The 20,761-nt window shown below is 46.9% G+C and overlaps 1 protein-coding gene across 2 annotated transcripts in view; it reads right to left on the reverse strand.

The window, feature by feature from the left end:
- The window catches only part of LOC115471609 (acylamino-acid-releasing enzyme-like), a 342,862-nt gene that overhangs the window by 38,838 nt on the left and 283,263 nt on the right, over nucleotides 1-20,761 (reverse strand). For both annotated transcript variants that reach the window (XM_030205317.1, XM_030205316.1), the window contains exons 18-19: nucleotides 11,240-11,328; nucleotides 9,385-9,575 (exon numbers count right to left, since the gene is read on the reverse strand). In XM_030205317.1, coding sequence (XP_030061177.1) covers nucleotides 9,385-9,575; nucleotides 11,240-11,328 — 280 coding nt within the window. The remainder of the gene's footprint in view (nucleotides 1-9,384; nucleotides 9,576-11,239; nucleotides 11,329-20,761) is intronic.

Genomic DNA, 20,761 nt, shown 5'->3' on the forward strand with positions numbered 1-20,761 from the left:
CGCTGCTGGATCCTATTCTCCAGGTCGGAGGCACGCAGCCATGAGAGCCTGCGCATCACCACACCTTGAGCAGCGGCCCTGGACGCAACATCAAAGATGTCGTACACCCCTCTGGCCAGGAATTTTCTGCACGCCTTCAGCTGCCTGACCACCTCCTGAAATGGCTTGGCTTGCTCAGGAGGGAGCTTATCCACCAAGCCCACCAGCTGCCGCACATTATTCCGCATATGTATGCTCGTGTAGAGCTGGTAGGACTGGATTTTGGCCACGAGCATAGAAGAATGGTAGGCCTTCCTCCCAAAGGAGTCTAAGGTTCTAGAGTCCTTGCCCGGGGGCGCCGAAGCATGCTCCCTAGAACTCTTAGCCTTCTTTAGGGCCAGATCCACAACTCCAGAGTTGTGAGGCAACTGAGTGCGCATCAGCTCTGGGTCCCCATGGATCCAGTACTGGGACTCGATCTTCTTGGGAATGTGGGGATTACTTAATGGCTTGGTCCAGTTCGCCAGCAATGTCTTTTTGAGGACATGATGCATGGGTACTGTGGACGCTTCCTTAGAAGGAGAAGGATAGTCCAGGAGCTCAAACATTTCAGCCCTGGGCTCGTCCTCCACAACCACCGGGAAGGGGATGGCCGTAGACATCTCCCGGACAAAGGCCGCAAAAGACAGACTCTCGGGAGGAGAAAGCTGCCTTTCAGGGGAGGGAGTGGGATCAGAAGGCAGGCCATCAGACTCCTCGTCAGAGAAATATCTGATGTCCTCCTCCTCCTCCCACGGACCTGTGTCTGAAGCCGTGCCCGGCTCGACTCCGTGGAACCACGGCCACGGTGGGAGCATCGAGAGGTAGACTCCCTCGCCCGCACCGGCGAAGCTCCCTCCGCCAACGTCGTCGGGGAGCCTTCCTGGGAGGCGACCGCAGTCGGTACCGCAAGCGGCACCGATGTCGGAGACCTCACCCCGGGCAAGGGGCCAGCCGGCGCCTCACTCGACGGTACCGGTGGCGCAAGCACCCCCGGTACCGGAGGGGAAGGGCGCAACAGCTCTCCCAGGATCTCTGGGAGGACGGCCCGGAGACTCTCGTGCAGAGAGGCTGTGGAGAAAGACGTGGAAGCCGATGCAGGCTTCGATGTCAGAGTCTGTTCCGGGCGTGGAGGCTGTTCCGGGCTGTCCATAGTGGAGCACATCGACACCTCTTGAACAGAGGGTGAGCGGTCCTCTCGGTGCCGATGCCTACTGGGTGCCGACTCCCTCGGCGACCCAGAGCTCTCGGTGCCGATACGGGAAGGGGACCGGTGTCGATGCTTCTTAGACTTTTTGGAACGAAGCATGTCACCGGAGCTTCCCGGCACCGACGAGGAGGACGTAGAATCCAGCCGTCGCTTCCTCGGGGCCGAGGCCGAAGAAGGTCGGTCTCGGGGGGGCTGTACCGCAGGAGCCCTCAGGGTAGGGGGAGACCCACCCGAAGGCTCACCGCCACCAGCAGGGGAATGGACAGCCCTCACCTGCACTCCAGTCGAAGCATCACCGTCCGACGACATCAGCAGAAGTGGAGGTCCCGGTACCACCGACGCCGACGCAGCCTTCCGATGTCTCTGCCCCGATGCAGAGGGTCGATGCCTCGATGCACTCGATGCAGTCGCGGCCGAGGGCAGAGGTCTGGACGCTGTCGACGTCGATGTACTCGATACTCCCGGTGCCGATGCCGACGAAGAGCCCGAGAACAAAACGTTCCACTGGGCCAATCTCGCTACCTGAGTCCGCTTTTGTAAAAGGGTGCACAGACTACAGGCCTGCGGGCGGTGCTCAGCCCCCAGACACTGAAGACACGACGCGTGCCTGTCAGTGAGCGAGATTACCCGGGCGCACTGGGTGCACTTCTTGAAGCCACTGGGAGACTTCGATGACATGGGCGGAAAAATCACGCCGGCGAGATCAAAACTCGTGATTGCGTAAGGCACCAAAAAGAGGGGGAGAAAAAATACGACCCGAGGCCTCAAAAGGGCCTACCCCGAAGACGAAAAGAAACTTACCGGGGCAAAAACTGAAAATAGAGGAAAGGGAAAAAGACCGAAAAGGTCTTCTTCCGAAATCCTTTTTTTTTTTTTTGTAGCGAAAAGTCAAAAGAGACGCGTGAGGTCAACTTAAGGGGCGCGAACGGCGTAACACGACCGTACCGAGCGCGGACAAAAGAAGACTGGCCGGCACGAGCCGGTTTCGGGCGGGAAGATGGCCGCGCATGCGCGGTGCGCATCGGCGCACGAGGGCTAGCAAAGGCTTTTGCTAGTGAAGATTCCGATTGGAGGGGCTGCCGTGGACGTCACCCATCAGTGAGAACAAGCAGCCTGCTTGTCCTCGGAGAATAGAACATAATATTTGCTTTATTGTCAGTTTTCTTATTGCCAATGGACAGAGTGATCCCGGGACCATGAAGAAGTGTGCTTATTACCCTAGGCACAGACTTCACTGTGAACTAAGGGAAAAGGCCCAACCCTTAGCAAGTTAACACAAAAATATAATTAAAAATAACAGAAACAATGAACAAAACAGAAAAAAATAGATCTAAATTACGAACTTCAAGAAAGCTTTGCTGTGTTTTGGCCTGATTCTGCTCGAACCGGCTTTGTTAGACACCGTGAAGTTCTGATTACCTCCTTTTCACCTGTTTCGGTCCACTATGCCATGGGGAGCAGCTGTCCGTCTTTCCTCGCAGCCAGCTGTCGGACGACTGGCAAAGAGACCGTTTGCGCCGACGCTGCAATGGAGAGTGTCAGAGGGCATGTGCCGATTACCACTCAGCTTTGCTGCTGGACCGGGGAGGTCGTCTTCTGTGCTGCCGGCTGTCGGCTGCTGGACATCTGCGGCTGCTTTGTGTTTGGAGTGTGCTGCACGTTGAAGAGGCCCTGTTTCCTCCTTGACCGCCGTTTCCAGTTGTTGGCCTTCGCCTGCATTCCTGTCCTGCTGGCGGGTTCAGCTTGCCGGTCAGCTGTTTTTGACGAAGATCGTGAGTGGCTGGATGTAGCGATCTGATTACCTACCTTAATATGTCTCAGCGAGTCAAGACCTAATTTTGGACTCCTAAATTTCTATTCTTTTTGCTTTCTTCTCTCTGCCTACTTATTTATTTAAATATTGTATTTGTATTACCACTGGTCTGGCGATCGCCTTTCCAGTCTACTGTAAGCCACTTTGGGCCCGCATCCTGTGGGAAAAGGTGGGGTAAAAATGCACTAAATAAATTAATTAATTAATTAATCTCTGTAGAAAACAATACCTTAACCTTCTTATGAAATGGCACGAGATTTGTTTCTTCCCTTAAATTCTTTTAAAAGAGCCTGCCACTGAGAAGGCCTAGGCTTGAGTGAAGACAAATTTGATCTTGGGAAAAGAAGTCATGCTTCTACCCCAGAGTGTAATGTGCAAATTGGCACATATGACTACTGCAATCTACTTCTTGCTGGCCTCCCACTTAGTCACAGGGAGAAAGGGCAGACATTGGATGGAGGGGACAGCAGAGAGGGCAGACACTGGATAGCAGAGAGAGAACAAAGACAGATGCTGGATGGAAGGAAGGAAGGAAGGAAGACAGTGAAAAGAAGATGAGGAAAGCAGAAACCAGAGACAACAAACTATAAATAAAATATTTACTTTTATTTTTTTTGCTTTATGATATAGTAGTATTGTAGCTGTGTTAATAAATGTTTATAACAGAACATGTAAACAAGGTAATCTTTTTATTGGACTAATTTTAATACATTTTGACTAACTTTCGGAGAACAAACCCCCCTTCCTCATGTCAGGATAGGATACTGTAACAGCACTATACTGTATTGACCTGAGGAAGGATGTTTTGGCCTCTGAAAGCTAAATGTATTAGTCCAATAAAATGGTATTATTTTCTATATTTGTTTTATTTCTATTTGTAAATTTGTAAAGTGGTGATTGGTTCTTGTTAGTTTTTTTCAAATTTACATCTGCTGTTTTTATATTTTGCACAGTACTAGGGGACATTTTCTGTTTCTGTGGTGTTGCATTGTATGCAGAGTCTGGCATCTTGGGGGTTCAGTTTAATTTTTGTCTAAATAGAAAGTTTATTATTACTTATTCTATAGTGGATTACGGTGTATCTGTGTTTGTGAAAAAGTCATGGCTTTTAGTTGGGATTGACGATCTGTACTGTTCTGTTTGGTTTCGTTTTACAATAGGTGATTTGATGTTCTAGTGCTCACTGTAGTGTTTAAGATGCTTTCCTTTTCCTTGTGTGATTCGTAGAAATGACTGCTTATGGTATGGTAGAATTGCTCTATAGGTCCTGAGTGTTTTGTATTCTCGGCATGCATAGTAGTAGATTTTGGAGAGGGGTGTTAAAAAATTACCGGCCCCGGGTGTCAACTACCCTAGCTACACCACTGCGCAGGCAACAACGGCTGATGATGAAATGAGCAGCGAGGCACATGCTGATGAAATTCAACAACCTCCACCTGTCACTTTTGCAAGAGCGCTGGAGTCTCAACACCGTGGGGGCCTATCTGGAAGCCACTGGATGTCAGTGCTTTGACAGTTTTTACTGTCTGGCAGACGTAGTCTATGGAACTCACAGACTCATTAGTGTACAGAGGACTATAACTGATTACTTCAAGTAAGCCTAATGTCAGTTAATGGAGACTGTATACTGTACGTATAATAAACAGTACTGTACATATGTTTATCAGATGTCAAGCTTCTTTGGGTCACAATGGTTAAGTGCATGCTCCGGTTAACTGCATGCATTTCTTTGGTCCCTGACCCTTGCACTTAAGCGGATTGCACTGTATTTATAAACTCGTGTTGGTTTTCATAGCCGTAATAAAAATACAATTGTCATATCGTTTCATGGCTATGTACATCTATATGCAAAACAAACCCCTATTACATCCATTATTTATGCTTTCCCTACATCTTGTACAGGCTAAGTCCTATCATAGTGAACCCACTGCTACCTCTTGCATAAGAATTTTGTAAATAATATTCTCTACTATAGTATGAAGGTTCCTATTCCCTTCATGACATATCTATACAGACCTACCTCCCCTTCACATGTGCCACCAAAAACACACCTGAAGCAGTGGGATCCCCATTACATAGTACAACTACTACCATTTCTATTTCCAGATTAACATTCACAGCTTTTTATGCAAGGGTTCATTCACATTACAATGAGAGAAGACAGAGAGAAAGAAAAAAAACCCCAAAACAACTAACTAATGCCTCCATTATTTATGCTTCCCCTGCATCTTGTACATGCTAAGTCCTATCTTAGTGAACCCACTGCTACCTCTTCCAACAGACTTTTGTAAATAATATTCTCTACTATAGTGTGAAGGATCCTATTCCCTTAATGACATGTCCATACAAATTACCTCCCCTTCACATGAGCCACCCAAAGTACGCCTGATGCAGCAGGTTCCCCATTACATAGTATAACTACTACCTTTTCTATTTCCAGATTAACATTCACAGCTTTGTATGCAAGGGTCCATGCACATTACCATGAGAGAAGGAACCCCCCCTCTCCTCTTCTATACTCAGCGTAGCATCTGGATTTACAGTAATTCTTATTCCTGAGAGCACCTGCTGCTCCTCCTCTATGGGATCAGTAAACAGATTTCCATGTGCCAATTTTATATCCCATCGTCCTGTAGTACATCACTGTCACCTTCCTGGTTGACTTTGTAGAAGATTTTCGACTTCCTAGGTCCCTCTTCTCACCATACTACTACTACTTAACATTTCTAGAGCGCTACTAGGGTTACGCAGCGCTGTACAATTTAACGAATAAGGACGGTCCCTGCTCAGAAGAGCTTCCAATCTAAAGGACGAAATGTCAAGTTGGGGTAGATGAGATTTCCTGAGAAGAGATGAAGTGATTAGGTGCCGAAGGCAACATTGAAGAGGTGGGCTTTGAGCAATGATTTGAAGATGGGTAGGGAGGGGGCCCGGCGTATGGGCTCAGGGAGTTTGTTCCAAGCGTGGGGTGAGGCGAGGCAGAAAGGGCGAAGCCTAGAGTTGGCGGTGGTGGAGAAGGGTACTGAAAGGAGGGATTTGTCTTGAGAGCGGAGGTTACGGGTAGGGACGTAAGGGGAGATGAGGGTAGAGAGGTAAGGAGGGGCTGCAGATCGAGTGCATTTGTAGGTGAGTAGGAGAAGCTTGAACTGTATTCGGTATCTGATCGGAAGCCAGTGAAGTGACTTGAGGAGAGGGGTGATATGAGTATATCGGTTAAGGCGGAAGATAAGACGTGCGGCAGAGTTCTGAATGAACTGAAGGGGGGATAGATGGCTAAGTGGGAGGCCGGTGAGGAGTAGGTTGCAGTAGTCAAGGCGAGAGGTAATGAGAGAGTGGATGAGAGTTCGGGTGGTGTGCTCGGAGAGGAAGGGGTGAATTTTGCTGATGTTATAGAGGAAGAAGCGACAGGTCTTGGCTATCTGCTGGATATGCGCAGAGAAGGAGAGGGAGGAGTCGAAGATGACACCGAGGTTGCGGGCAGATGAGACGGGGACGATGAGGGTGTTATCAACTGAGATAGAGAGTGAAGGGAGAGGAGAAGTGGGTTTGGGTGGGAAAACAATAAGTTCAGTCTTGGCCATGTTCAGTTTCAGGTGGCGGTTTGACATCCAGGCAGCAATGTCGGATAAGCAGGCCGATACCTTGGCCTGGGTTTCTGCAGTGATTTCTCTTCTCACCATATAGTCCAGCTGCTTTTATTTGCACTGTCCCGTGCGCTACTGTTTTGTGCTCATCAGACTCTGTTCTGGAGGGAGAAAGTTCCTCCCATTATCTTGACCACATTAGACTCCATTAAAAAAAAACCGCAGTATGCTACTATCTGTATGATAGACCTTGTTGTCCATTTAGGCTTTGAACTTAGCACCTTTTGTAAAATGTCTAGCTCGTTTCCTGGAGGTGAGATCCTTATCCGTGTTAACACCGCTCAAACTTCACCACATTTCCCGTTGTTAGCGTTCTCCGGAACTATTTGAGCTACAAACTTCGCAGCCAGCTCCGGAGAGGTAAAAAGCTGAGTTTTATTACTGTGCATTACCCGGAGCCATGCCGGGTACAACAAGGCAAAAGGAATTTTCTTTGAATATAACTGACATGTTTTTGAAAAAGCCCTCCGTTGTGCTGCTACTGCTGCAGAAAAGTCTTGGAAGCATAAAATGCGCTCGTTTTCATAAGTTAGCGTGCCCACCAACCTGATTGCTTGTAGGATCTACATTTTGTGCATAATTTAATAGTTTGAAAATTACAATTCGTGGCCTGGTTTCCCCCAGGCGCTGCGGTCCCACCCGATGTGCTCTTTCAATCTTAATGGGTCCCTCTGTTGAGTTTAGGTCCAACTCCTTAGGCAACCACGACTCCAAAAAGCATCTTAAGTCTGTCTCTCTGATCGATTCTGGGATCCCTACTAGCGTTAGATTGTTGCATCTGGTGCGATTTTCAAGGTCTTCCACTTTAGATTCCAGATGCTCCAAGTTTTTATGTAATTCTTTATATGCGGCCTCATGTTGTAGGCTTTTGTCTTCTACCTCTGAAAGTCATTGTTGGTATTCGGAAAGGTCTGTCCTCAAACTTCCCAGGGTGTCATCTATTTTTTCCAACTTATCTGTAATACGGTGCAGTTTCTGGTCGACTGAAGATTCTAATAATGCTGAAACTTCTGCTGCGATCTCCGCTGCCCATGCTGAGCTTACTGTGGGAGCTTCCGTGGGACCGCCCTCCGCCATCTTTGCTTCTCCAGCACGTCCCTGTGCTCCGTCTTGCCGATGGGTCTTTGTCGCCATAGAAGCTCTGGTGAGCACGTTTCCAAGCACTTTCCTCCGCAGGTATGTTTTCTTGCTGTCTTCACTGCAAAAACGGATAGTTACAACAGTCTGCAGGGCGCTTGGGGTCAGAATTTAAACCAGGGGCCGCGGAGCTCCCTCTTGCGGCTTCCTCCTGCTAGCCTAGCATCATGTGACCTCCCCCTCTCTCCTTTTTACATGATGCATTCCAGTATCTACCCCCCTCTCCATTCCCCATCCATATCCATTTCCTGCTTATCAAATAGACAGGAGATAAGCAGGAAATGGATATGGATGGGGAATGGAGAGGGGGGGTAGATACTGGAATAGACTTTTTTCTCTCCATGTCCACTGTCATTCCCCCTGACTCACTATCTCTCCTATCCATAACCTCCCCTCTGTGTCTCTGTCCCTATTCCCCCCATGTTCGGCATTTACTCTCTGTGTTCCCACCCCTGTTCCCCCCATGTTCAACATCTGCCCTCTATGTCCCCTTCCCATGTTCCTCACCCTTCTTTCTCCCTCTCTCTTGCATTCCCATCCCAGGGTCAGTATCTCTCTCCCTTTTCTCTCCCCTGCTTCATAGTACTGCATCTCGTTCTCCCCCTCCCCAGATCCAGCTTTTCCCAGTCTCCTCTCCCTCATGCATCCCACCTTTCTCTCCCCTTCCCCTCTTGCTTCCCTTTGATCTGGCATCACTCTCACTCCTTTCTCCACCCCACCCTTTTCCCATTCCCCTGTCATCGCTTTCCTTCCTCTTTCCACCACTCTTTCCCTTGGGTCTGGCATCCCTCTCTCCACCCCCTCTTCCCTTGGAGCTGACATCACATCCCATCCTCCTCTCTCCACCCCCCTTTCCCTTTGGTCTGGCTGGAATCGCTCTCCCTCCGTCCATCTCCCTTTCCCCCCCGCTGCCACCACCCCGACTAGTGCGGTATTGCACTTCCCCTTCTCACTCCAAGCCCACTCTGCTCCTGCATGCCTCCAAGCTTCCAGGCCCGCCAGCAGTGGCTTAGCAATGGAAGTGCTGCCTTCTGCCTGCCCCGGAAGCCTCCTCTATACAGTGTCCCACATAGGCAGGACGCTGTATAAAGAATGCTTCCCTGGCTGGCCGAAGGTAGCGCTCACGTTGCTGATGGTGCCGGAGGCCTTGAAGTTTAAAGACCAGCAGAGTGGGGTGAGTGAGGAGGGGGTACTGCACTAGTCGGGGGGGGGGGGGGGGGGGGGAGAAGGGACACCCCATGCAGCACCGCACCAGTCAGGGGGAGGGTGAAGACGTATGCAACACCGCACCAGTTGGGGGAGGGGGAACATGTCCATGGATGGCAGCACCCCCTAACGACCACCGCCACGCCCTTGGTACACCACTGGGCCTAGCATGGAAAACTATTAAACCTAAAATTTCCTTCCTATTTAATTGAGGGAAGGGGCCAAATGTTATAGATTAGAGGCCACAATAAGCATAAATTCAGCCCTGACTACTCCCTCTCAAAGACAGCAAAAGAAACACTTGTAAGTCAGGGGTGTGACTACTCCTTATCAGAGATATTTAAAGAGGCACTCACCAGTCAGGGATGTCACTACTCCCTATCAGAGAGACATAGTTCACTGAAGGATTTCGCACAGCACAGACTTTGTACATCCCTGGAAACTTGCCAATCAGATGGCAACATAAGAAGCCTCCATGTGACCCACCAAACAGAGCCAATCTCGTAGAATCTAGAGGCTCTGTCTTCAGCACCTGTTCCACACAGAACTACGAGAGAGAGAGAGAGAGAGAGAGAAAGAAAGAAAGAAACCACATCACACCTTCAATGTTCTACAAACTATTCTGATTACTCTGTTACTCCATTTGGATAGATTTAAGAACTCAAAGGCTAGGTAGGTTCAACACTCCTACAGCATCTGGTTAGATGTGGAAAACAGGGACTTTTAATCTAACCCCCTCCCCAGTCCTTTACCCTACAAAGCAGAGGTTTAACCTCTGACCTGAACCTCAGTAATTGAAATATAAAATAAAACCAAAATAAATGTGAAAAAGTCTACATTATCCTCATAACTGCTAGGTGTCTGAGGAGCTCATTTTCAAAGCACTTAGACTTAAAAAGTTCCATAGGTTACTATCCTGCTTATTTTCGAATGAGGCCGGCCATCTTCCGACACAAATCGGGAGATGGCCAGCCATCTCCTAAACCCGGCGAAATCGGTATAATCGAAAGCCGATTTTGGCCGGCTTCAACTGCTTTCCGTTGCAGGGTCGGCCAAAATTAAAGGGGGCGTTTCAGCAGGGTATGGAAGGCGGGACGTGGGCGTGGTTACGAGATGGCTGGCTTCGGCCAATAATGGAAAAAAGAAAGCCGGCTCTGACGAGCACTTGGCCGGCTTCACTTGGTCAATTTATTTTTAGGACCAAGCCTCAAAAAGTGCTCCAACTGACCAGATGACCACCAGAGGGAATCAGGGATCACTTCCCCTTACTCATCCAGTGTACAGAGTTAGTACCAACCCCCTCCCACCTAAAAAAAAATGTTTAAACATTTTTGTGCCAGCCTCAAATGTCATACCCAGCTCCATCACAGCAGTATGCAGGTCCCTGGAGCAGTTTTAGTGGGTGCTGCTGTGGATTACAGGCAGGCGGACACAGGCCCATCCCCCCCTACCTGTTACACTTGTGGTGGTAAATGTGAGCCCTCCAAAACCCACCCGAAACCCACTGTACCCACATCTAGGTGCCCCCCTTCATCCCTAAGGGTAGTGTTGTATAGTTGTGGGTAGTGGGTTTGGGGGTTTTGGGGGGGCTCAGCACCCAAGGTAAGGGAGCTATGCACCTGGGAGCAATTTCTGAAGTCCACTGCAGTGCCCCCTAGGGTGCCTGGTTGGTGTCCTGGCCTGTGAGGGGGACCACTGCACTATAAATGCTGGCTCCTCCCATGACCAAATGCATTGGATTTGGCCAGGTTTGAGATGGCTGCCATTAATTTCCATTATCGGCAAAAACCAATGATGACGATCTCTAACGCCGGCCCACATGTTGAGATTTGGCCGGCCCCGACCGTATTATCGAAATGAAAGATGGCCGGCCATCTTGTTTCGATAATACGGTCGGGTATGCCGCTTTCCGGGACCGGCCTTAGAGACGGCCGCCCATATAGATGGCCGGCCCCGTTCGATTATGCCCCTCCACGTAGTTTTGTAAGTCTAAGTGCTTTGAAAATAAGGTCTCCAGAGGGAGGCTTCAATCCTGATATTCTAACACTTGATGCACTGTGGAATCTGTAGAATTGATTTCAAAAGGCACAAACTTTAAAGTGTACAGGGAGCTCTTTAGATTCAGAGACTGGGTCATTTACCAACTCTGTACTTCAGGGACCGCTATCAGGAGGAAGAGGAAGTAGAATTAAAACAGGAGGGAATTCCAACCTGCACATCCTGAACATCTTGCTCTCCGACTCTGCCGATGAGAGACTCAATGCTGTTCTGCCCAAACCCAGTGGAGCCTCTGTAATTCACTGTGGAGACACACTCGCATCAAAAGGACTGTCATATATAGCTATGGATATCCAAACATCTCTCAGTACAGCCACAGCCACCTATGAATGCATATCTAGAGACACTGCAGTGACAATCACACACAGATGCTGAGATACAAGTTAAACAAAGCTTTGTATGCAAAAGATACCTGTCACATACTGTGTAATGGAAAAGTTTATGCTTGACAATGAGCTCTGTCTAAGTATTTTATCATATTTAATGTTTCCTTGAAAGTACATAATGAGTTATCATATTTAATGTTTCTTGAAAGTACATAATGAAGTAATATCATCATAGTTAATGCTCTCTTGGAAGTACGACTCCCATATGGACATTTAATGCTCTGTTGAAAGTACATAATGGACTCTCAGGACAGGAATTGATAGCATTATCACATTAAATGATGAAGTAAGTTGTACTAAATGGAATGACAACATGCTTAGGGCTAAGGATGATGTTTCACACGAATCTCTGGAAACCTGGCCAGTTCCTGGGGATGCATTAAGAAACTGTCACATGCTTAACTATACATCAGCCTTATTCAATTAAATGAAATCATGTTTATTGGTCAGTATAAAAGCTGGGAGCTAAGGGCTGACAGGCAGAGGTTAAAATTCAGAATAGGAGAGGACGTGTTACCCAGGCCTCTTGTATCCGCTGAGACTCTCTGCCTGGCTGCAACCCAAAAACCTCCCAGTCACTGGCGGAAGATGCTGTCTGCAACTCAAGCGGTGATGTATGAATTATGATGTATTTGTTACATTTGTATCCCACATTTCCCCACCTATTTGCAGGCTCAATGCAGGGGCGTAGCCAGACAACAGATTTTGGGTGGGCCTAGGCAAAAATTGGGTGGCCACCAAGTGTTCTTCCCCCCCCCCCCCCCCCCCCCCCCCCAAAAAAAAAAAAAATTATCTCAGCTGGTGGGAAAACACTTCTTTCCACCTTGGCAGCAGGCATTGCACTGAAAACTGAGCATATGCAGGTGCCGGTGTCATGGAGAGTAGCGTTTTCGTTAACATCAGGGGAAAATCTTCAGCTGGCGGAGCTTGGGATTCCCACCAGTTACCACTAAACATGTGCTACTGTTGGGTGGGTCTGAGCCATAAATGGGTGGGCCCTGGCCCACCCAAGCCCACCTGTGGCTACGCCACTGGCTCAATGTGGCTTACAGAGTACCGTAATAGCATTCGCCAGTTCCGGTATGAACAAATACAAGGTGTTATTGCGTTAGAATAGGGTTCATGTATGGTTGATATAATGGGGAGCATAGGGAGGAAGGGGGAAATTGGGTGTGTCCAATACGATCTTTGGTTTTGCTGTGTTGCAGGTACTCAGTCTTTTATGTTGGATCGGTGGGATATGCCTTCCCGAACAGGTTTGTTTTTAGTTCTTTCTGGAAATTGAGGTGGTCGTACGTTGTTTTTACTATTTTTTGCAGAGCGTTCCATAGTTGTGCGCTTAAATAGGAAAAGCTGGATGTATACATTGATTTGTATTTGAGGCCTTTGCTGCTTGGGCAGTGAAGATTTAGGTATGTTTGTGCTGATCTTGTTGTGTTTCTGGTTGGTAGGTCTATTAGGTCTGCCATGTAGCCTGGGGCATTGCTGCAGATAATTTACTTATTTTAAAAGAGTTTATATAATAACCTCTGACCGCCTCTATAGTATATGTCTGACAGAGATATACTCGAAAGAACCTAAAGCAGAACATACTGTCATTTAGCACTGAGTCACAAGGGGACAGGGTTTGTATCCCTGTGCCCATCCCAGAGTCATTCAGTCTGAGTGGTGACAGATTCTGTATCCTTGCACCATCTCCTGAGCCATCATGGCTTCTGTATCCATGTGTCAATCACAGAAAAATAGAAACAGAACACATTGGCAGAGAAGGAACAGAAAGTTTATCTCATCGGCCTATTTACTCCCTGATGTAACACCAGAGACTCCAGTTTATATCTGATTGTTTCTTCCTCTCAACTAAGGATTCTCTCCACTTTTTCTGGGCTTTCTTGAACTCCATTACTGTTTTTACCTCACCATCTCTCTTGGGTGTCTGTTCATGCTTTCCAAAAATACTAGGACTAGGGGGGGGGGGCATGCGATGAAGCTACAATGTAGTAAATTTAAAATGAATCAGAGAAAATTTTTCTTCACTCACCGTGTAATTAAACTCTGGAATTTGTTGCCAGAGAATGTGGTAAAGGCAGTTAGCTTAGCGGAGTTTAAAAAAGGTTTGGATGGCTTCCTAGACCATTATTAAATGGGCTTGGGGAAAATCCACTATTTCTGGGATAAGCAGTATAAAATGTTTTGTACATTTTTTGGATCTTGCCAGGTATTTGTGACCTGGATTGGCCACTGTTGGAAACAGGATGCTGGGCTCGATGGACCATTGGTCTTTCCCAGTATGACAATACTTATGCACTTATGTACTCAGAGGAAAACGCGGGCGCCAGAGGCCATTCGTGCAGGACTAGCACCTGCATTTACCTGTGCAGAATGTTCAGAGGACCAGAGTGTGTGAATGAACGAGCGCATGCACCTGACACAACTCTTGAGTGCATGCGCCAGACACAATCCTTCTGCCAAACTCCCTAAAGTTCAATGCTATCAGCGCGCCTAAATTTGTATCTCATTAGCATTGAGCATTAAGGAGTTCCTTCGCCACGCTGATCCGACTGTATTTTTCCGGCACTGTTCAGAACAGCGCCAGAGTTTTGAACATCTACCCATTGGAATAAGAAAAGGAAGAAAATCAACAAATACCACGTGCCTTAGTTTAGATGCCTATTTTCAGTTGATCTTAGGAACCTCATTATGGGCTGATAATAAGCACCTAATTGGAATTTAGGAGGGAAGTTATCAAGGTGAAGTAAAAGGAGAGCTTCCATCACACCCTGAATTAACATAGGAGTTAACAAGCTGCAGTATCTGCGTACTGTAGATTGCAGATTCCATGCTCTGCTTGCGAACCAACTCAGTCTCTTTTGTTTACTCTTTCCAAAAATACTAGGACTAGGGGGCATGCGATGAAGCTACAAAATAGTAAATTTAATATGAATCAGAGAAAATCTTTCTTCACTCAATGTGTAATTAAACTCTGGAATACATTGCCAGAGAATGTGGTAAAGGTGGCTAGCTTAGCAGGGTTTAAAATGGGTCTGGACGGCTTCCTAAAGAAAAAGTCTTTAGACCATTATTAAATTGACTTGGGGAAAATCCACTACTTATTTCTGGGATAAGCAGCATAAAATGTACTGAGTTTTCTGGGATCTTGACAGGTATTTGTGACCTGGATTGGCAACTGCTGGAAACAGGATGCTGAGCTTGATGGACCTTTGGTCTGTCCCAGTGTGGCAATACTTATGTACTTAAAGTTGCAGTCTGATGCTCGTAGGCCTGACCTTAAAGGGGTTGTGGGACCAATCAGAACCCCTCCCCATCACAGAATGGTGTGGTTCAATTAATTTTAGGGCTTCAAAACACTGATCACGTGTCTCTTCCAATGAAGTCTTTGCAATGGCTTCAGATTAAGTATCAAATACAATATAAAATATTGATGTTGATTTTTAAGACCTTGACTAATGTTACTTCTGATTATTTCAAACAAGTTTATACATGTTATGAGTCAGGTTGTTTGTTGAGGTCAACAGGAACCTGACAGTTGGTGCACCCTCTCTGGCTAAGGTGCATTATATTGTAACATCTGAAACAACTTTCTACATAGCGGGTCTGTATTTGTGGAATAATTTGCCAGGATTGATTCATTTATCATTATTTATACCAGATTTTAGGAAATAAATTAAAATGCGATTATTTGTTCAAGTTTATCTGTGATATAATGATGCAGCGATGTTAGAGACAGAACGTTAACAGGTATCATGTTTGTATATTTTTATGTACGTTTGCTTATACCCCGCTTAGGTGATAAACAGGTTATAAATGTAATAAATAAATAAAATAGAATACAGAAACATGACTGATAGCTAGAGTATTGTGAGACTACTGCTAGGGGTAACTTGTCACTTACTCGTAACCTTTATCTTGTCTTCTTCTCTTCAATAGTCCCTTTCCCTATGTGTCCTTCTGTCTGTCCTACCCTTATCCTTATTGGTCCTGTCTGTCCTGATTTAGATTGTAAGCTCTTTTGAGCAGGGACTGTCTTTCTTCATGTTCAATTGTGAAGTGCTGCGTACGACTGGTAGCGCTATAGAAATGATTTATAGTAGTAGGGGTTGCCAGCACCATTTTGGATCCTAGCACCAGCAGGGCAGGAGTGACTGGGGATTACTGCTGCCCTTTGACTACTAAGCCACCAGGCACAGGGTCCTTAGGCCCTTGCTGATGGAGATGGGGGTGGCCTTAGTGGGTAAGGGTCTTGATCGGCAGGTGGGAGGTTTTGGTCTGGGGGGGTTGATTTATCTGGGGAAGAAAGTGTGAATGGTTGGTGGGGGATCTTGATGGCTGTGGGCAGTGGTGTGCTGGAGCAGGCTCTCACAGGCTCGCAAGAGCCGTTTGTTAAGTTTTTAAGAATTTGGGGAGCCAGTTGTTAAAGTAAGGCCCTCCATGGCTACTTTAACAACTGGCTCCTAAAATGTGGGCTTGGGCCCCCTGCTGAATTCTCTTTTACTTTGCTGGTGGGAATGAGCCCTGCCAGCCAAGTAAATAGACTGCTGCTGCTCCCAGCTCCTTGTTTCCAGCTCTGAGCAGCAGGCTGGGACTTCTCCAGCATGTGTGAGAAGTTTCAGCATGCTGCTCATAGCAAGAAGTTGGGAGTGGTGGCAGTTCATTTATTGGTTGCCAGCAAAGGTATGCCTAGCATGCCCGCACAAAGGGAGGGAGAGGCAAGCGTTGCTCCCCCCCCCCTCACCCAGCCACCCCTGGCCCTTCCAACTGCAGAGCTGGCTATGTCCGGAGAAAGAGCCTGTTGTTAAAAATTTACCAGCACACCCCTGGCTGTGGGGCAAGTGGGGCGGTCATGATGGGGGTTCTGATCAATCCCACAGCCCCTTCAAGTTCAGGCCTGAGAGCACTGAGCTGCAGCTTTGAGGCCCAATGTTTCCAGCATGCTAAAATAACCTCAGTTCTTGATCTGGGTTATGTTACCATGAGCTCATGGCTATAACGCTACTTGCAGTGTGTACCTGGTACACCCACAAGTCACTTTAGTACTGAGCTGCTATACATGCATTTGTATATTATGCATCTCATTATTATGTAACCCACGGTGACCTAAATATCACTGCAGTAGAGCATGACAAGCTGTGTTAGAGCTTTTTAAGGTGCATTAAGGGGCAAATTACATGACAACACCTTACCGCACCTTGAACCCCCCCCCCCCCCCCCCCTTTAGGGTCCTAAAAGTGAAGGTCCTAAATTTAAGATATGTATTCTTCTCCTATGATTAGTGCTAGAAATCAGAGCTGAGCCCATATATTCATTCCTTGACCTGGCTCGCCCACTTTTTAAGGTCCTAAATATAGGCACCTAGAGGACAATATTAAAAGGATTTAGCTAGGTAATAAAGGACTTAGACAATTAGATGAAATGTTTGAAAGCTGAGCATGCTACATACATTTACTTGACTTTTCCTTGCTGGCTACATTTAGCAAGTGGGACTCAGGGTGGGGTTACATTAGGGGAGAAAGTTAGCAGCAATCACCTAACGTGACCTGCCAAATCATAAGAACATAAGAATAGCCATACTAGGTCAGACCAATGATTCATCTAGTCCAGTTTTCTGTTTCCAACAGTGGCTAATCCAGGTCACAAGTACCTGACAGAAACCCAAATAGTAGCAATAAATAGATATAAAACAATCCATGAAAAGATTATATCTTTTTTATTGGACTAACTTAATACATTTTGTGACTAGCTTTCAAAGGCAATACCAAATCTAAGCACTATAATAGCAGCCTCAGTTCCAGTTGCAGTGGCGTTCCTAGGCTGGCTGACACCCGTGGCGGATCGCCGATGCGCCCCCCCCCCCCCCCCGGGTGCATTTTTACCTGCTGGGGGGGGTGCTGCACGCCTGTTGGCTCCGAGTCCGCTCGTTCCCTGGCTGCTGCTCCCTCTGCCCCGGAACAGGAAGTAACCTGTTCCGCGCAGAGGGAGCAGCAGGGAGGGAACGAGCGGACTCGGAGCCAACAGGCGTGCAGCACCCCCCAGCGGCATGCACCCGGGGCAGACCGCCCCCACCACCCCCCCTTGGTACGCCACTGTCCAGTTGGCCATCCTTCCCCACTGACCTGTGAATGTAGAAAAGCTCCAGCGAAGCATCAGCGGTACCCGACTGTTCTCCTTGGTGACTGAGTGCACGATCTATTCCCTTCACTTTCTTGAATTAGATGAGGATGTAGAAGAGTAAAAGGAAAGAGAAAGGAATCTCTTAAACTAGAAATGTGCCAGCTATGGATCCTAAGAAGACTTTTATTTATCTAGGAAAGATGTAACGTCAGGGGTGAAATGCCCATCACCAGTTGAGAGACAATGTTTATCTCTTTTGGGAATGAGTTCTCATTTAGGGCCCTATGTGCTAACAAATGTTTGTGGGTTTACTACCAGTGTTCCCTCTAAGTGGAGCGCATGAGCGATTGCTCATACATTTTAAGAGCATTGCTCACAGATTTTAAATGTCTGCTCACAAAAATGTTTTTTTTTTGCACTATATACAGAAATGCATTGCTAATACTGGCGCTCAAAAATTGTTGGTTTTAAAAATTTGTTACTCACATAAAAGGTTTTTGCACACACCAGGCCACTCCTTAGAGGAAACATTGGTTGCTACCTGTTTCTGTGAAATGCAGGTAAGAGATGCAAATGAGCTTAGTCTCATTTTACATCCTTAGCAAAACTCTGCATGAATTTCTCACATTTTGCTGGTATCAGAAACTCTGGGGTCCTTTTACTAAGGTGCGCTGAAAAATGGCCTGCGGTAGTGTAGGCACGTGTTTTGGGCATGCACAGATCCATTTTTCAGTGTGCCTGCAAAAAAATGCCTTTTTTAATTTTTACCGAAAATGGAAGTGCGGAAAAATCAAAACTGGCGAGTGTCCATTTTGGGTCTGAGACCTTACCACCAGCCACTGCCCCTAGCGGTAAAGTCTCACACGTCAAATGCCACTTGGTGCATGTCCAATATGTGCGTTCAAAAGTAAAAATTACCACAAGAGCCACGCGGTAGCCGTGCATTCTGGGCTGTGGCAATATGAGAAAATGTTTTTAAAATGCCCCCTTTGCATGGAGGTACAATAAAATTAAAGGGACCACTAACCGGATGGTATCTCCTGGACCGATGGTATTCATCCTAGAGTACTGATAGAACTGAAAAATGAGCTTGCGGAGCTACTGTTAGTGATATGCAATTTATCCTTAAAATCGGGCGTGGTAGCTGGAGCTTTGTCTGAAATCGCTGTGCAAAGTGACTGAGACTACGGCTTGGTGGGAGTTGAATTATAAGTTTTTGTTACGCATACACATCTCACCCCACCAAGCCTTTACAGCAACCTTGAGAGAGTCCGATGATTGCCCTAAATGTGCTAGAGGGAGCGCCTCCCTGGGCCACATGTTTTGGTCCTGTCCGGCGGTGCATGCCTTTTGGTTGGCCATGAGCAAACAGGTATCAGGAATGTGGAAAGTGCGATGGAAACCCACCCCTGGCCAGCTGTTTGATGCATTCTTGGTGCAGGGGCCTATGCCAGAGGGCATGAGAGACTTCTTGAAGAGATCTGTGTTGATGGGGAAAAGAACCATCTTGCAACGGTGGCTCACCCGGGAGGCCCCCTGCACGTAGCGCTGGCGATGCGCTATGATGCAATGTTGTTCAGTGGAGAAACAGAGGGTCCGAGATCTTGCCTCCAAACGAGGAGACCACTTTTGCAAGACCTGGTCTCCGTTTTGGGACTCACTTGCAGGGAATAGGGGGGGGGGCAGGGGGGTACATATAAGAAAAAAAAAAGGAAAAATTTGTGTCTGGCACCTTCCATGTATAGACTTCATGCTGTTCTTGTCATTCAGTGGTATGTTTATGTGGTTTTGGTATTTTGTCACATGTTGTGTTGTGCCAATAAACAATATTTAAAAAGAAAATCGGGCGTGGTACCGGAAGATTGGAGGGTGGCCAATGTAATGCCGATTTTTCAAAAAGGTTCCAGGGGAGATCCAGGAAATTATAGACCGGTAAGTCTGACGTCGGTGCCGGGGAAAATGGTAGAGGCTATTATTAAAAACAAAATTACAGAGCACATCCAAGGACATGGATTACTGAGACCAAGTCAACACGGCTTTTGTGTGGGGAAATCTTGCCTGACCAATTTACTTCAGTTTTTTGAAGGAGTAAACAAACACGTGGACAAGGGAGTCAGTTGATATTGTGTATCTGGATTTTCAAAAGGCGTTTGATAAGGTACCTCATGAAAGGCTATGGAAGAAATTGGAGGGTCATGGGATATGAGGAAATGTCCTATTGTGGATTAAAAACTGGTTGAAGGATAGGAAACAGAGAGTGGGGTTAAATGGGCAGTATTCACAATGGAGAAGGGTAGTTAGTGTGGTTCCTCAGGGGTCTGTGCTAGGACTGCTGCTTTTTAATATATTTATAAATGATTCAGAGATAGGACTAACTAGCGAGGTAATTAAATTTGCTGATGACACAAAGTTATTCAAAGTCGTTAACTCGCGACAGGATTGTGAAAAATTACAGAAGGACCTTACGAGACTGGGAGATTGGGCGGCTAAATGGCAGATGACGTTTAATGTGAGCAAGTGCAAGGTGATGCATGTGGGAAAAAGGAACCCGAATTATAGCTACGTCATGCAAGGAGTTATGGACCAAGAAAGGGATCTGGGTGTCGTCGTCGTCGATAATACACTGAAACTTCTGCTCAGTGTGCTGCTGCGGCTAAGAAAGCGAAAAGAATGTTGGGTATTATTAGGAAAGGTATGGAAAACAAGTGTGAGGATGTTATAATGCTGTTGTATCGCTCCATGGTGAGACCGCACCTTGAGTATTTTGTTCAATTCTGGTCGCCGCATCTCAAGAAAGATATAGTAGAATTGGAAAAGGTGCAGTGAAGGGCGACTTCCCTATGAAGAAAGACTAAGGAGGCTAGGGCTTTTCAGCTTGGAGAAGAGACGGCTGAGGGGAGACATGATAGAGGTATATAAAATAATGAGTGGAGTGGAACAGGTGGATGTGAAGCATCTGTTCACGCTTTCCAAAAATACTAGGACTAGGGGGCATGCGATGAAACTACAGTGTAGTACATTTAAAACAAATCGGAGAAAAGTTTTCTTCACCCAACGCATAATTAAACTCTGGAACTCGTTGCCGGAGAACGTGGTGAAGGCGCTTAGCTTGGCAGAGTTTAAAAAGGGGTTAAACGGTTTCCTAAAGGACAAGTCCATAAAC

The sequence above is a fragment of the Microcaecilia unicolor genome, chromosome 6 (assembly GCF_901765095.1).
Source record: "Microcaecilia unicolor chromosome 6, aMicUni1.1, whole genome shotgun sequence".
Classification (NCBI taxonomy): domain Eukaryota; kingdom Metazoa; phylum Chordata; class Amphibia; order Gymnophiona; family Siphonopidae; genus Microcaecilia; species Microcaecilia unicolor.